Genomic DNA, 15958 nt, shown 5'->3' on the forward strand with positions numbered 1-15958 from the left:
GTACAAGTCACTGAAACACCTTTAGTCTCAAGCATCTAATAAGGATAATGTGCTGTATTTAAAAAAAGCCATGACAGCATGTTTTTATCACATGACACACATTTTATCTGCATTTAAAATGTGCATACTCTTTATGGATATGGTTCTCATGTTCTTTACTAAGTAGTTCAAGTAGTTTAATGGAGATTATGTAACACTTGAGCTACTGGAATAGTAAGGATCTCATGGTGTGTTTAGACCAAAGTGGAGCCAACTTTTCCCATGGCACAATTACATGCAAAGTCAATGCAACAACATGAATATGAAAATACCTGTCTGCACGAAATGAAAGTGTCTCATCTTGGGTGATAAATACGAATGGAGCTGAGTAGCGAAAGCCTTTCAGTGTTGAAATTCAACACACATCACTAGGAATCATGAATCGAGGACTAACTTGTTATACATATTATACACCCGATTACCACAATATATACGAAATGTCTGTAGTTTATAGAAAAAATAAGGTGGCTATTTTGCAGCCTTTTTTCTACTTATATGAACTGAGTTATCTCTAGCATTAGCTACCTAATCCTAACCTTTTTAGTTAGTCAGTACCCCAATGACTCCAAAATCAGCCCAGAGACCCAACTCATGTGAGAGTTCGCCTGAACACACAATTATAACAGCACTATCTTTTGAATAATCTTTATGAGTTGGATACTAGTTCTCAGAAGAAGCTCCTGCATCTCTCAGTCATTGAACTTTCATCAGTATCATCCTGATAGTCAAGTGAAGTGAAAGGTTTTGGTCAAATACTGTACAGCACTGTTATACACTGTGATTTTTATCCGCCCTGGAAGCCAATGTAAACCTGTACAACTCCTAGTTCTAGGATTATTGCACCAGAGCAGATATTGTGTGTTTACACTCTAGGAATCAGCAAAGAAAACATTACAGTCTGATATAAAGCCTAAATATACTATATAGTTGTACTGCACAATGTGGTAAATCAATGTAAAGTTCTCAACCTGGTGCTACCTGCTGTACGTATCCTTGCTATGTGCCAAGTTGTGGTAGAATTCTTGTGTTTTAGGTGCAAACTGTAATATTCTCTGTACATACTGCCGATCAGAATCATCCAGAAACTGTGATATGATTTTGCGAGATTCCAATGATATGGTGCTCATATGTAATGATTTGTACTATAGTAATGAATGTATATCGAAATAAACGATAGTTGGCTTTTTCATATTCTTTATCTCTTTTGTAGAAATTGCCGGTTTCCTTTTCACAGTTGGGTCTTCTCGTTGCAATTGTTATACACCTTTGCACCACAGGATGGCGCCACGTGGTTGGGTATTTTTAAGGGTTTGAACCGATTCGAAGGGGCAATTCAAAAGCTCGTGCCATCGCGGGCTGCAGCTTGCATTTTTGTGCCATGACATGTTCTTGAGAGTAAGTGCTCTTTAAAAAAAATAATCGAGGCACAGAAAAGCATCAACTTTACCTCCAGGCTGTGACTTCATATTAAAAAACAATGATCTGTGGGTATCTTTATCTTGACCACAGGTACAATATTCTACATCTTTACGCTTTTTGGACAGCAGAATCAAAGCAAACACGCACATAACCATCATACTTTTGATTTAAGCACATTCATTCAGTGGCTGTGGTAACATCTGCAGCAACATCTGCAGGGAACGAAGTAAACGTTGTGTCGGAAACAGGTTGCCTGCTGACACGCCATCCTGAGATTATAGGTTATACTCCAGAGAGTTTGGCATCGGGCGTCGGGGGGATTATTTTGACGTAGAGTCAGAACGATTTGACAGGCACACAGACAAGTCTAAAAATAACCGCGAGGTCTCAGAGCCGGAAACGCCGCCGTTGCTGCTGCTGCTGCTGCTCCACAGACTCACCACAGCGCATGACGCATGGCGCAGAACTCCTGGCTAGCGTGTGATTCACCTGTTCACACAACTCTGAACAAAGTGGGTGAGCAGTGACCTCCAGTCTGCGGACGTCCGGGGGAATTACATGTTGAGAGATACTCTGAAACAGACACATATTTCCCACTAGTCCAAATGGCTTTTTTCAATTTAGCCACACACATCAAAATTTATTTTGAGCCAGAGGAGTATGACAGATTATGGTGCTGCAAGTATGAATCAAAATTGTGCTCATTAATGGTTCAGGTCAGTAAAACAGTGCCAGAATCATAGGAGGTTTGAGATAGATAATACAACGCTCCAGGCTGTCTGCTGTTTTCAGAACCTTGGACAGCTCTAAAAGTGTAATAATCAAGATGTTTAAGGTAGATAGATAGAAAGACATATAGATAGATGTTGGATGGATGGATATATAAATAGACAGCTAGCTAGCTAGATCGATAGATCAATAGATAGATAGATAGATAGATAGATAGATAGATAGATAGATAGATAGATAGATAGGTAGGTAGATAGATAGATAGATAGATAGATAGATAGATAGATAGATAGATAGATAGATAGATAGAAAGATAGATACATAAATATAAAATACAACGCTCCAGGCTGTCTTCTGTTTTCAGAACCATGGACAGCTCTCAGTGCTTGCAGAGCTCATTCCTATTTACAATAAATGTATGTACTGCTCGATACGTTTAAAACCTAAAATGCAGTAAGTATATCAAACTAAAACAGTGATCGTTTATTGATATTGTGTTTGTGTATATATATATAATCCTCACAATATCGAATTCAGCACAATTATATGTCACGTCCAGGACTGCGGCATTATGTGATGTCAAACATAGACATAGACAGTGCGCACCAGAGGATAGATTATACACAATAAGAGAAATCTCTCGAATTTGACTTTGTAATCACACAGTTTTAATTGGGCTACACAATTGCACAAATTTCATCCTACGAAAACCCTCTTAAAATGTTGAGAGTTTCCCCACACTCCTATAGAACAGCGCGCTCCTGTGCGCAACGACACGCACAGAGGAGGTGTGCTGGAGTATGCGCCCAGCCCTGGTCAGGTTAGTGTGCGTCAGGCTGTGAGGACTCCCTCCTCATCCACACAGCGCTCAGGTTCTCTCGGACTAAGGGGTCCACTGAAGCAGCCTGTAGGACAGACATCTGGACCGGCCAGGCTGCAACATGCGCTCGCCACTGCCTGCTGCGCTTCAGCCCCTCAGCGCACCTGGCACGACGCTCGGCTCAGTTTTAACGCGCTCTTTCCTCTCCCTCCGTCTGTTCCGCACTTCTCATCATGCTTGCAGCCGAGCGGGTCAATGGGGACTATGCAGTGAGTGGCTGATAACTGCACCTGTCCCCGCGCACGGAGCAATGGGCTGCAGTTGTACTTGAAAAGGCACATGGAGAACCCAGCCAAGTACCTCTCATCGATGCAGGGCATTGACTCTGTGCCGGCACCCCAAGGAGAGATTATGTGGAACAGCACCGAAACAGAGGCAACACGCGAAGGAGGGAAGGATATGGTGGCGCGCACGGTGACGGGCTGTCTGCTGTCCCTTCTCATCCTATCGACCCTCCTGGGGAATATACTGGTTTGCTCCGCGGTGTTGCGCTTTCGGCACCTTCGGACAAAAGTCACCAACATTTTCATCGTCTCCCTGGCTCTATCGGATTTATTCGTGGCCGTCCTGGTGATGCCATGGAAAGCTGTGGCAGAGGTGGCGGGTTACTGGCCCTTCGGCACTTTCTGTAACGTCTGGGTCGCTTTTGACATTATGTGCTCCACCGCCTCCATCCTCAACCTCTGCATTATCAGCGTGGATAGATACTGGGCCATCTCAAGCCCCTTCCGCTACGAGAGGAAAATGACCCAGCGAGTTGCCTTTGTTATGATAAGCATCATTTGGACGTTGTCTGTGCTCATTTCATTCATACCGGTCCAGTTAAACTGGCACAAAGCCAGAGCTGACGACATGGCTGGGGCGCACAACTCTTCCACGAGTTGGCCGATGGAGGAAAACTGCGATTCCAGCCTGAGCAGAGAGTACGCTATATCCTCCTCTTTGATAAGTTTCTATATTCCCGTGGCGATTATGATTGTGACTTACACCCGCATATACCGGATTGCACAGATACAAATTAGAAGAATAGCCTCCCTGGAGAGAGCAGCAGAACATGCGACAAGTTGCAGGACCAACAGAATAGAGTGCCAACACCACAACACCTTGAAAACGTCGATCAAACGGGAAACCAAAGTGTTCAAAACTCTGTCTGTGATTATGGGTGTCTTTGTGTGTTGCTGGTTACCATTCTTCATCCTGAACTGCATGGTCCCGTTCTGCGACAGGCCAGCCACAGACCGGGACGCGGGTCTGCCATGTGTCAGCGAAACGACTTTCGATGTCTTCGTGTGGTTCGGCTGGACCAATTCCTCCCTCAACCCCATCATCTACGCCTTCAACGCCGAGTTCAGGAAGGCCTTCGCCAGCCTCCTGGGCTGTCGCCATTTCTGCTCCAACACGCCGGTGGAAACGATAAACATTAGTAACGAGCTGGTCTCATATAACCAAGATACCCTCATCCACAAGGAAATTGCGAACGCCTACGTCAACATGATCCCAAACGTGGTTGAATGTATTGAGCACGAAGAGACCTTCGACAGGATTTCACAGTTTTCTCACAACAACGACCTTGCCACCGACTCCGTCTGTGACCTGGAAGACTGCGAGGCAGACATCAGTTTGGAAAGGATGTCACCTTTCACACCTAATGGATTACACTGACTCCTACTTTCTATGTCTCCCGTGCGTAACTGGATGTATTGATAATAATGCCACATCGTTCATTCAGCTCCTTTGCCCCAGAAGCTCCTCTCCACGGGGGGCCACGTGAGTCAGGGTCCTCTGAGCTCCTGAGCAGCGGCCCTTTGCAACTGGTGGGGGAGTCTATAGTGACTTGGTCATGGACACACGCGCAGAGTGTCTCTGCAGCCCGCCCTGCCTCGGCTTTTTGTCAAATATGAGATTTGATGTTGTCGTCCTGTTCTGAAAAAAAAAGTAATGTGTAGGTGTTTATTTACATGGCAAGTGAAGTCTGTGTTCATTAGTTCAAAGGTTCAGTGTTGTTGAAGCTGTTGTTTACTGGAAGGCTTTACTGGGAGAGTCCACGTCTCGTGATTATCCACATGGAGGGGAATTGTTTGTAAAGACTCACTGAGGATTCACAAAGGAAAACCTTTTGCTGCTTAATAAACCTCATGTGTATGCAGTGCCGCCTTTCCACTGAGTATGAAAAGTGAGGGCAGCCTTACAGACAGTTCAATCCAGATAGATCTACTCAAATGCAGTCATTTCAGCGCCTTATAGCTTATTCAAAGACGACTTCGGTGACATGAGTGGAATGTGTCGTATGGAGCTTATAAGTTACATGATGCCAAATGCAGTATTACAGTGTTTACCCACTGTACCCATCCCCAGTGACTCCTCTAGCACACCTGCTCTGCACCACGTGGACTTTTATGCAGTCTGACCCAGGCTCCGATGGCAGGAGATTTTAATGGAGCAAAACATGATGAAAAGGTCTCAAATATAATGCTGTGAAAAGTGAGTCTGTTTATATCATTAATCCAAAACAAATAATCTTCACCGGAATGAGCAAAGTCATATTTAAGAAGCTGTTTTCTCTTTTCGGTAATTTTCATTTGTTATCAAGGCCAAAATTACAGAACGCCTCTGAATACACAACCGCAGCCGAGAAACAAAAGACAGGTGAAATGACCAAAGATGTCGGGGAGCAAATCATAACTCAGACACAATAAGGTTGCAGCGAGTTGTCAGCTAGAGGAATGGTTGCTATAGAAAGCCTACACACACGTGAGGCCGCTGGGCCAACACAACTGGATGTCATACATCACCTGTCCCACCTCTCTCTTATCTTTGTACTGTACAGATGACCTGATCTGAATGTAAACTGTCCTTTAAACAGTGAAGTGTGTCATCATTTGTCAAATAAAATGCTGTCATATCGAGAGGAACAGTGTGCTCTGGTATCTTCCTGAAGGTGACATGAAACTTTGCAGGGCACCTCGTGTTTCACTTCGCGTCTCAGCGTTAACTGTGCCATGGTCAGCATGTTCACCTTGGACTTGTGCTGTTTTTTGTTTTGTTTTAAGATCTCCCTTTTAGCTGTTAGCCACCTTTGGACAGACTGATGGTAGAGAGTGACAGGAAACATTGGCACAGAGTAACAGTGATGGATGACGTGTGACAGAGGTCCCCAGACTCAAACTAGGGGATATCATGCGGTGAATATCATAATTATAGGCCGCTGCTCCTCTAAATCCCTTCTATACAATGTCGCCGTCATTCAGAGGTTCAGAAAGCTGTGGAGTGATGAAAAAGAGCTTACACAGCTTAAGGAGGCAGCTCAGTTTTTCATGACATTGTCTTTTCTTGGCCTCTGATCATATTGCCCTGCCCTAACACACAATACCCGAGTAACCACATTCTGTTGAACTGCCAACAGCATCAGCTTTTCTGTCAACCACAAAACAAAACCACTTCACTGTTCCTCTCTTACATAGGTGTTGGTACATTATTTTTTCTTTCTACATGTGAACAAAGATAGAGAAATATCTATTTAATGTTACTCCGTTTATGTATCCCAGTCTGGCCATTTCCCTGAAATGAACTTTATTATTGATGCTTGCTGACAGCTTTAATTTAATAAAAAATTGTCATCTCAAGATAAGTGAAATGTATTTGGTAAACTGATACAAGACAGGTCTGTCTCATTTATCTTGGATGCCACGCGATCTACATTACGTCTGCCGACCATTAGGAAGTCAGTTGCTACAATATGTTCCTGTACAGCATGAAAAACAAGATAATTAATCCTTCAAAAGATTGTGAAGCAATTTTTAAACTTAATGTGTTCCGTGTCTGAATCCTGGTTTTCAAGTTAACCCTATGACGCCTGATGTTATGTTCACTGTCACTCAACTGACATATGTAGTGGGAGGAGTAACCAGAGCCTTTACTTCAGTAAATGTACCAATACAACAATGTAACAATCGTCTGTTACGAGTAAGGCTTGCTTTCAACAGCATTAATGCATAAGCAGTATTTTAATTTAGTATTTACTGTTGTAGTTTTGAGTTTTTAAATTATTTAAATTATACTGTGTAAATAGTTTATTCTATATCTATTTGTTGTTTATTGTTCGGAAAGCAATTTGTTTTTATGTAAAATGTTTATCTGTTGAATTCTTGCTGTCAAATATAGTAGAGTAAAAGTTTAGTGTTTGCCTTTGAAATGTAGACCAACATTCCAAATGCATGATTAAAGTTAAAAGAATATTTCAACCAAAGCATTAATGTATACACATAATTGTTATCTTATAGCTTAGTGAAAGAGTATTCATTTTAACCTATTAATACATTGAGATTAGTCTATACACGGAATCATATTTAATACAGTTGTGACAAGTGGTTAAATTTGCTAAGTCACTTCTAACTATTGTTTTTAATCCAGGTGTTGGGGTTAACTTGAGTAAAGTGCATGTTCCTCAATTGTTTTTCTACTTTAGTACATATACTTCGATTCTACTATCCAAAAATACAAAGTTTATTCACGAGTTTCAGTAGTTGAGGCGGACTTAATTCAAAATGTTTAAAAATAAGTAAAAAACTAATTATTACAAATCTCAGACATTGAAATTTAATGAGGAAAATACAACGGACACATGTAATTGTCTGTCACTTTAAATGTCAACACTGTTTGTCTACTCTTGACAAATTTTCCTAAAATTAATTGAGGGGAATTAGATCAAATGCCATGAAGACGAGCCTGTGTTTACTAGGGCCCCGTGGCTGTGCTTCACATTCACCTCCCACCTCCATCCAGTTGATTGACAGGACGGGGCAGGAGGGGAGTGAGGAATCAGACAGTGACTAGTTGTAGGGGATGTCTCATTGACAACAAGTCACACTGTGATTAAACTCACAGACGTCACCAGTGCAATGGTTTTTATATCAGAGTTTGACACTGAATAATAATAATAGAAAAGAAGGTTGACCTAGCGTGAAGGGTTGAATTGAATATGGAGGTCGTAATATTGAATTCGTAAGACGCCCACTTCTGCAATCAGAAACTAGAATGATCCCAATCAAAATCTTCTGGTTCATTTGAAATTTTCTGCACAGTCTAAAACTTATCAATACGCACTCAGGGTTATTTTGAATGATCACATCCGAAATGAGTGGAACAGCAGCATAGTGAGGGGATGAGGTGTTTACTTGCTTTCTGGTTGTGTCCTTGTGACGTGGAACAGATATGAAAGGTGGTTTGACCTCGATATTCAGCCATGACAGGAGAGCTAGAGAGGCAGTGGGGGCAGGCTTAGGGGTGTTACACCATCCGTCAGGACGCATTCATCAAAATCACTCTCTCTAGTCCTGCACGCACGCACACACACACACACACACACACACACACACACACAAATGAAAAGGCATAATCATGCACGCAAATGTTAAAACACATCTATGCTTTACTCTTACTGGATATTTGTTCTGAATCTCTACTCACTGTCTCTTAATCTCTCATACTGCACACGCACACACACACGCACACGCACGCGCACGCACACACACACACACACGCACATGCACACACACACAAAGAGAGCCATTTCTCCATCTCCTCTCCTCAATTCTCAGCAGGCTTCCCTCCCTTTTTATCTTCAATGATCTCAGTGATCGAGGGTAAAGGGGTGAAGCAGTTTAGCTTCGAGTTTCCTCCGCCCCTCAGAGGAGCAGGTTGAACACAGTGAGTGACAGCACTTTGAACTCATCGCTACATGACTGTTGAGTAAATGAGCCCCCTAATTATGGCAAAGAAAAGACCTGACCCATTTCATCAGAGACTGACCTGGGAGTAACATCGCCAATATGAATATCTCGCCACCTCTCTTCCTCTGCCATCTCTAGACACCTATACACTGCAGTGTTCCACTTTGCACCTCAACACTTTCAGTTCCGCCTATATTTTAATGATTGCATGTTTTATTCTCATGATAAAAGAAACTTTCTCTTCCCAGGCTCTGGTCTTTGGCCCTGCATTAATAATGGAGAGGGTTCATTCAGATCACCAAACCATAGTTGTGTATGTGTATAAGAAGAGCTCGGCTTTGAAGATGTCATTCTTTGAAACTCCTCTTTCCTCATCTCGTCGCATCGCATCCGCTTCCCATCTCTGACGCAGTCTGTGGTTTTGAGTTACTTTCAGTGAGCTTGAATGGAGAGAAAGACGGTGTCCTTTCCCCGAAATGCCACAGGTCCTCTGTGTGGGTTCGTCTAGTCAGTGGCAGGAGCAGGCTCTCGGACAGGTGGAGCAAAACCTCCTGCTCTGTTCTGATGACATAAGACGTACGGATGCATTAGCACAAAGTAATTTTTTCTTTCGTTACAGCCCCTCTCTCACATTCTCTCTTCTTGTCAGTGAAGCTTTTTAATTGGCAGAGTGCCTTTAAGGAGCAAGAAATAATCAGCATTTGAATAAAACTGACATAGAAATTTGAGCCTGAAAATATGATATCGCATCTTTTGAAGCCAATACTTCAGAATTTGAGATACGTTTTCGCATTTTATTATCATCTCTCCCCATTCTTCAAATCTGGTGTAACACTAATAATAAATGCAGAATCTACAAAAATCGTTATGCTAAAAGAAACGATTGATTATAGCAGCCATCAACTTTTCAGTCTCTGGCTTATTTTTCATTCATTTGCTCGTTAAAGCTGCTTTCAGACAAGTGCTGATCTCCTGACATTCTCTGGAGGGCCTGTTTGTAAGAATGCAAATGTCTATAAAATGCATTTTGCATAATGTTTAAGCTCTGCATCATATCCAAAGAACCCATGTGAGAATGCAGCAGGAGATTATCTGGAGGATCCACTGTGAGCGAGAGGGTGTGTTGAGGATGATTCTAACATGTGACAGACGCCATACTGAAAAAGCAAAACAGAACAAATATATCAGGATGAAAAAGCAGTACCAGTATTGATGCACTATCAACAAAACAAGTGAACTCCAGAGCGGAGCCTCTGCTTGCTTCACCACCCCTCACCTGAACACTGCTGCATTCTTCTAGGTGAAGGGCAAAGCCCCAGAGAAAGTTGCGCAGACATTCTTCAGAGTTCATTTTCGAAAAAAGGATTAGTTTGAGGCCAGAGGACTTTATGATCTTTAGTTTCTCTACAACCTTAACTATTCTGTAATCAAATTTTAAGTTAAAGTTTAATTTCTAATGGATTTAATAATGATGCATTAAACTGATCTGTTCACATGTGGAGGACTGCTGTCTGGCAACATGAAATAAAGATCCCATTATTATTATTATTATTCATGTTTTACAGAATATTCAGATTTTCATGAAGATGCTCATGGACTCTAACTGATCAGATAATAAAACTGTCAGCTCCTCATCTCATAATAACCACGTGACATTTTCAGACACATTAGATAAAGATCTCATAGATTTGTAATCATGAGATCCTCAGCACGAAATTTTGTGATACAGAGTCATGATTACAAAAGATATGGAAATAAAACATCTGAATTGATCAGTTTTTCTTTATTAACAAAAATAAACTGCTTTTGAATCTATCACAGATTTTTTTCTGCTTCTATTAGATTTCATTTTTCTAATATTCTGTTCTACTCCTCTCTGTAATGCAAAACCACAAGTAATCATACAGTTAATGATGGATAAAGCCAAGGTTTAAAATCGTGTGTCCAGGCCTCGATAGCTTTTCAGTGAATTGTTTCATCACAAGGACTACTGGGCGAATTACCTGCACCCGCTCAATATGAGAGTGGAGGCAATGAGGCAGGAGTTATATCGTTTAATGGGGAGGATGAAAACATTCGCTGTATGAGCTGTAAAATGCTCCCTGTTGACCAATACAATCTGCAGAGAAGGCAATCAAGCAGCCAGTCTGAATACCTGTAAGCCAGTGGTTCCCAAACTTGTTACAGTCTCGTACCCCTTCAGACATTAAATCTCCAGCTACGATTTGACGGTTCTCAACCTCTCAGTCCGGTGGTTTTCACCACTCACTCAGAGCCAGCTCTGTCTGGGTCCGAAGGGGCTAGCTTTGGAGCTACACCGCCTACTTGAAGAGAGCAGTGGACTCCTCAGGCGCTCATGGAGACGTAAGGCTTCGCAGTGTTGGCAGTGAACGCAACAGAATTAAGTCTATGACAAAAGGTCATCTAGGAAATTATTAAGGATCAATTAATCGATTGTCGATTAATTATGCCCATCCCTCGTTTTTACTAACAGTCACTAACCTACCTGTAACTTTTATTGGCAGTGTAATTATTTTGCTGAATATGGGTATACATGAGCATTTTTGGCAATGCGACTTGGCTATTTAGACTATTTAATATTGCATGATTATTTATAACTCAGTTTGAAAATGTAAATGGGCTTTTTTTACTTTGAAAACACAAATAAAATGTTCTCCCTATGTACCCCCTGAACCACTTCGCGTACCCCTGGGGGTACATGTACCCCAGTTTGGGAACCGAGGCTGTAAGCAAAGGAGCTGCAGGTCACCCACTGAAACACTTCCGATGGTTATAAATCATTCCGCAGCCGATCTCTTGCTCTGTGACTCGGCATTCCTCAGCATTGTCTCACTATCATCTATCTATCAGACAGTAGTGTGCAGCTTTGCAGGACATCACAGTTTATATGACAGGGTAATAGCTCTGATAATTAGATTGTTGTGTATTTTGTTTGAACTTGTTATGTCTCTCATGTCCTGATGTGATCTGAAAACTCCCGGTGTGATAAGCTTTGTTTTGAATCAGTGATTCATGTTTCTGAAATAAATAAATTAAATGTGGCTTTGTGGAGAACAGGATTCAGGACAATGAAATATTTCAACCATAATACCACTAGAGCAAGTTTTCGACCGAAACTCCAGAAAATGAAGAATGCAGCAGGAGATCGTCAGGGTCCGACACAACCACAGCAGTCTTTCCAAGTTGTCATCGTTGTCTGTGTCTTCTATGTGTATGGAAACTCTTTTGCACCATGAGATATTTGTATTCTGGTAGTTTCTTTCAGTTTTGCAACCGTTGCGTGTCAGACACATCTTCAGTACAGCCACTCTCACTGTGATACCCTCCTGCTGTAATGTCACACGGGCTCACTCCAAACATTTTGCTAGGAGGCTGGAAGAAAAAGCTAAGGAGGATGACTTTATCGACTGACCCAGAAATTTGTGTTCTCACTTTCAGCTGCTTTGGAAAGGTTTGAGGAAAATGTTGGGTCTTCATTGCATATCTGAAAGCAGCTTATGAAACATTATGTGTTTCTCCAAAACAGGTATGAGCCGTCCTGTCAACGGAAACAACCTGACACTTCACTGCACGCAAACATGACGGTGCGTTCCTGAAATGAGACAGAAACAAATGTGAGAGCAATTACTGCCATGAAGCGATGCAACGATTAATTTCCATAAAGGCTGATACTCCAAACCAGACCTGCGTGATTCATTGTCTCTGCCTAGTTTGATTTCCGCCCTGTGATGATAGACAGATGATTTATTAGTTGGAGACTGAGACTTTGCTTTGAAGAGACCAAACTGAAAGTTGCTCTGCTGCTTGCAGAAAGCAAATTGACGTTGTAACTATATGGCTGTTCACTGAGCGATTGTATGCAGCCGCCATTAATGAATTGGTATTTTGCCTGTGATATTAATTTGAGTGAACAAATTGTAATGAATTTTTTAATTAGCTTCAGCCACCTTCACTCATTCAGGTTCTCTGCGGTTACACAAAATCTAGACTCATTGTGACCTTATTTGATTCTTTTGGCCTTCATGAGGTCATTGGAAAAGCAAAGCTGCAAAATCACCTTTGACATATCTTTGTTCTATTGAATTTGCTCCTTACACAGTTGCTTATTTACACATCTAGCAGACCTTGAACGACATTAGTATTGATTTGGAATTGTGTTTCTGGCCATCTTGCACATTTGTATCCAATATTAACTCACTTTTCCCTTTTGTGTCTCTCCCAGCTGTCTTGAGGGAAATGTATGGTTCTCTTGCAGCTAAATGTGTCGACGGACAGCTAATTGAAAAATGCCACAGGCAATCAACACAAAGCTTGTGAAAGCTGAGCAGCAAATTTGGATCTTAATTCTCTGAAGGTTCACCAAGTGACTCCTTTTCCACTGTCACATAAAGGATCACTTGATATAATGTTATTATGAAACATAAAAATGATGGCACTAAATGAAGATCAGATGTAAAGATGGAAAACCTACCCTGTGTTTACATGTGGTGCTCTCTAGTACAAAAAGCAAATGGGCTGGGACTGTTTATTCCTAATTCAGATAGTAAAACAGAGGTAAACAATATGTTAGCACTTATGAGCTGTTAGAATTATCCGAGTATAAAAGCAACAAATGCACTTTCCATCTCAACTACTGCATTAGTACACTATGGGCTGTTCAATGTTATTCTTGCAAATGTAAAAAAAAACAAAAGACAGCACTCCAAGTAAAAAATATATACGTCAAAAGACCAAGGATGTATCCTGTCGAAGTAAACTGCAGCTGCTTCACCCTTGTTACACTAGTGAAGCATAAGAGGCAACACAGATGAACAAAACAGACATTTTAAAGTCAGCATATGTGGATCATGTAAGGTCTCTTCTAGTTTCAAATTGTTCAAATAATTATTTTTTTCTCAACTTCAGATAATCTTTTGTGCTAATTTGGCTTTAACTAATAATGCTGATTGGTGAAGTCTTGTGTGAAAGTGCTCTGTGAATATGAGTTATGTTACTGCTTGTAAGAAAACTGTTGACAATGACAGGAGAGCCTAATCCCACTGGTGCCTCTAATAAGCGACATCTGCTTCTGCCAAAATGACTCAGCTACCATTAATACTTACCTCCTCCCACGACAGTCCACCCGCTCACTGTGCGGTTTAGTGCCTGCAAACAGAATCTGAGAAGGAATTTGAATCCAAAAAGTTGAAGACTTACATTTGGATTGACTTTTAAACTGACCAATGACTGAAGTCTAAATGATGCAGTGTCTTCACAGATTTAAAATTGTTAAAGAAGTTCATGTCAGCTTGACATTTATCATCTGAACTTTTTCATTTAGATATTGTGATCACTTCACACTGTCATGTTATGTAAGTCAACTTAAAATGGATTTACATATGCGTTAAAATACTTCAGTATATACAATAACTAATGAGATGGTTTATCAGATTATGACCTATTATACCAGATAATGGGATGGGTGGGGGTACCGTGCTAATATTACTTAATCCTGAATACTATATGAGTTCTTCCCAGCATGTGATTTCAAGAATATCCATTTACTGACCTGAAATGGAAATTATGACACAGCATTAACTGTGGAAGTTGGCTCTCGATCTCCAGAGCCTTTATCCGAATCCAGAAAACAGGGCTGCATGTAGTCTTTGTGTGTCAGGAGCAGGTTATTCACCCATCGGGTTTAATAAATGATGTATGATACTAAAGTGCTACATAAACAAATCTGTATGTTTAAGAATCAGGCTTGTGTCCTCCGGCTCAGTTTCTATGATAAGTTGAGGAATGCAGATTTTTCAAGGTTGTCCTCCTTTACATAACGGAGCCTGCAGTTTGAGTGGAGGGCCTCAGCTGTACAGCGGCTGCAGAACATCCCACTGACTCAAAACCATACAAACACGTCACGCCTCATCCTCCAGAGATGTGTACAGAGGTTTCTGGAAACTCCACTTATCATGTCCTCCAAACTCCATTCAGACAAGTGATTGCCTGACAATGCTGATAAGTCTGCAGCATGTGCTGCATGCACAAAATTATAATATTTCCCTGCTGATAATTGCCATCCAGTCCCACAAGAACGCTGCTGCTGATGCCTTTGCTGTATCACACCGAAGCATGCAGCGTGAGGATGTGCGAGGTTGACAATCAAATTACCTCCTTCCTCCTCTGGTGCCCATTATGATCAGATAATTACTATCAAGTTCTGATTCAATCACAAACAACACAACATTTCCTGATGGCGTTGCTTTAGATTATATAATGACCAAATTGTTCATTGGTCTTGAAAGGGGGAGCCATAAAATGCATTTGCACTCAGCAGCCAAGTAAACAATCACAGGTTTGTAATGAAGTTCGTATGCATTGTGGTAGATAACTGTCTCATAAGCCTCAGTCTATTTTTAGACATAAACAGTAAACCCAGTTAATGTCTCTCTTACTTTTCTGGAGACAGAATTTCTAAAACTGCTCTCTGGTAGAAGCTACCAAGCTTCTCCACTACCATGTGCTCCTACGTCAATGTCAGAGAAGACAACGTGTTGTTTTAAAAGTCAATGTAACACCTCCAAATATACAGCAACGACAGCAGGTCAAAATGTATACTGTATTTTTAATGAAGCTGTGTTGGATATGAATAATTCATATGTTCCTGCAGCCAAGGACCAAATAAAGTGTCTAAAGGGATGGGGGGAAAGAATTTTGGGAGAATTCCCTCGAAAAAATAAGCAGGGGCCTCTCTCTCCACCTACAGCGTGTTATCATTTCAAGTAGCAGTGGGTATTGGAGTGAACGGTGAGTAGAGGTGGTGTAACTTAATCCTTTGTGCTCTGCTGTCTCTGTGAGTGCTGACCTGTGGCGACACGGGGATCTCAGGCATGTTTTACCAGTGGCAGGTAGGTGGGTAGCGGCTAGCACTTTGTCGCTGCTGAAACCGAGGAATCAAGTTGCAAGACCTGTCAACTGACACAGCAGTGGATATTTGTGTGTCTGCGTGCATGCCTGAGGTGATGTGTGTGTGTGTGTGTGTGTGTGTGTTTGTGTGTGTGTGTGTGTGTGTGTGTGTTTGTCAGGAATAATGAAGACAGTGCAACAGCTAAATCTAGAACTCTGGCTTTTGGTGCTCACTTGCTGCACATTAAATCGATAT

At 41.5% G+C, this 15958-nt stretch overlaps 1 protein-coding gene across 1 annotated transcript; it reads left to right on the forward strand.

Moving 5' to 3' along the window:
- Positions 1–2883: 2883 nt before the first annotated feature.
- On the forward strand, positions 2884–7227 carry drd5a (dopamine receptor D5a). Its single transcript, XM_062397424.1, has one exon. It carries the CDS (start codon positions 3347–3349, stop codon positions 4727–4729), a length of 1383 nt encoding a protein of 460 aa, XP_062253408.1. The 5' UTR covers positions 2884–3346; the 3' UTR covers positions 4730–7227.
- The last annotated feature ends 8731 nt before the right edge of the window (positions 7228–15958 follow it).

Source organism: Platichthys flesus, chromosome 2, assembly GCF_949316205.1.
Source record: "Platichthys flesus chromosome 2, fPlaFle2.1, whole genome shotgun sequence".
Classification (NCBI taxonomy): Eukaryota; Metazoa; Chordata; class Actinopteri; order Pleuronectiformes; family Pleuronectidae; genus Platichthys; species Platichthys flesus.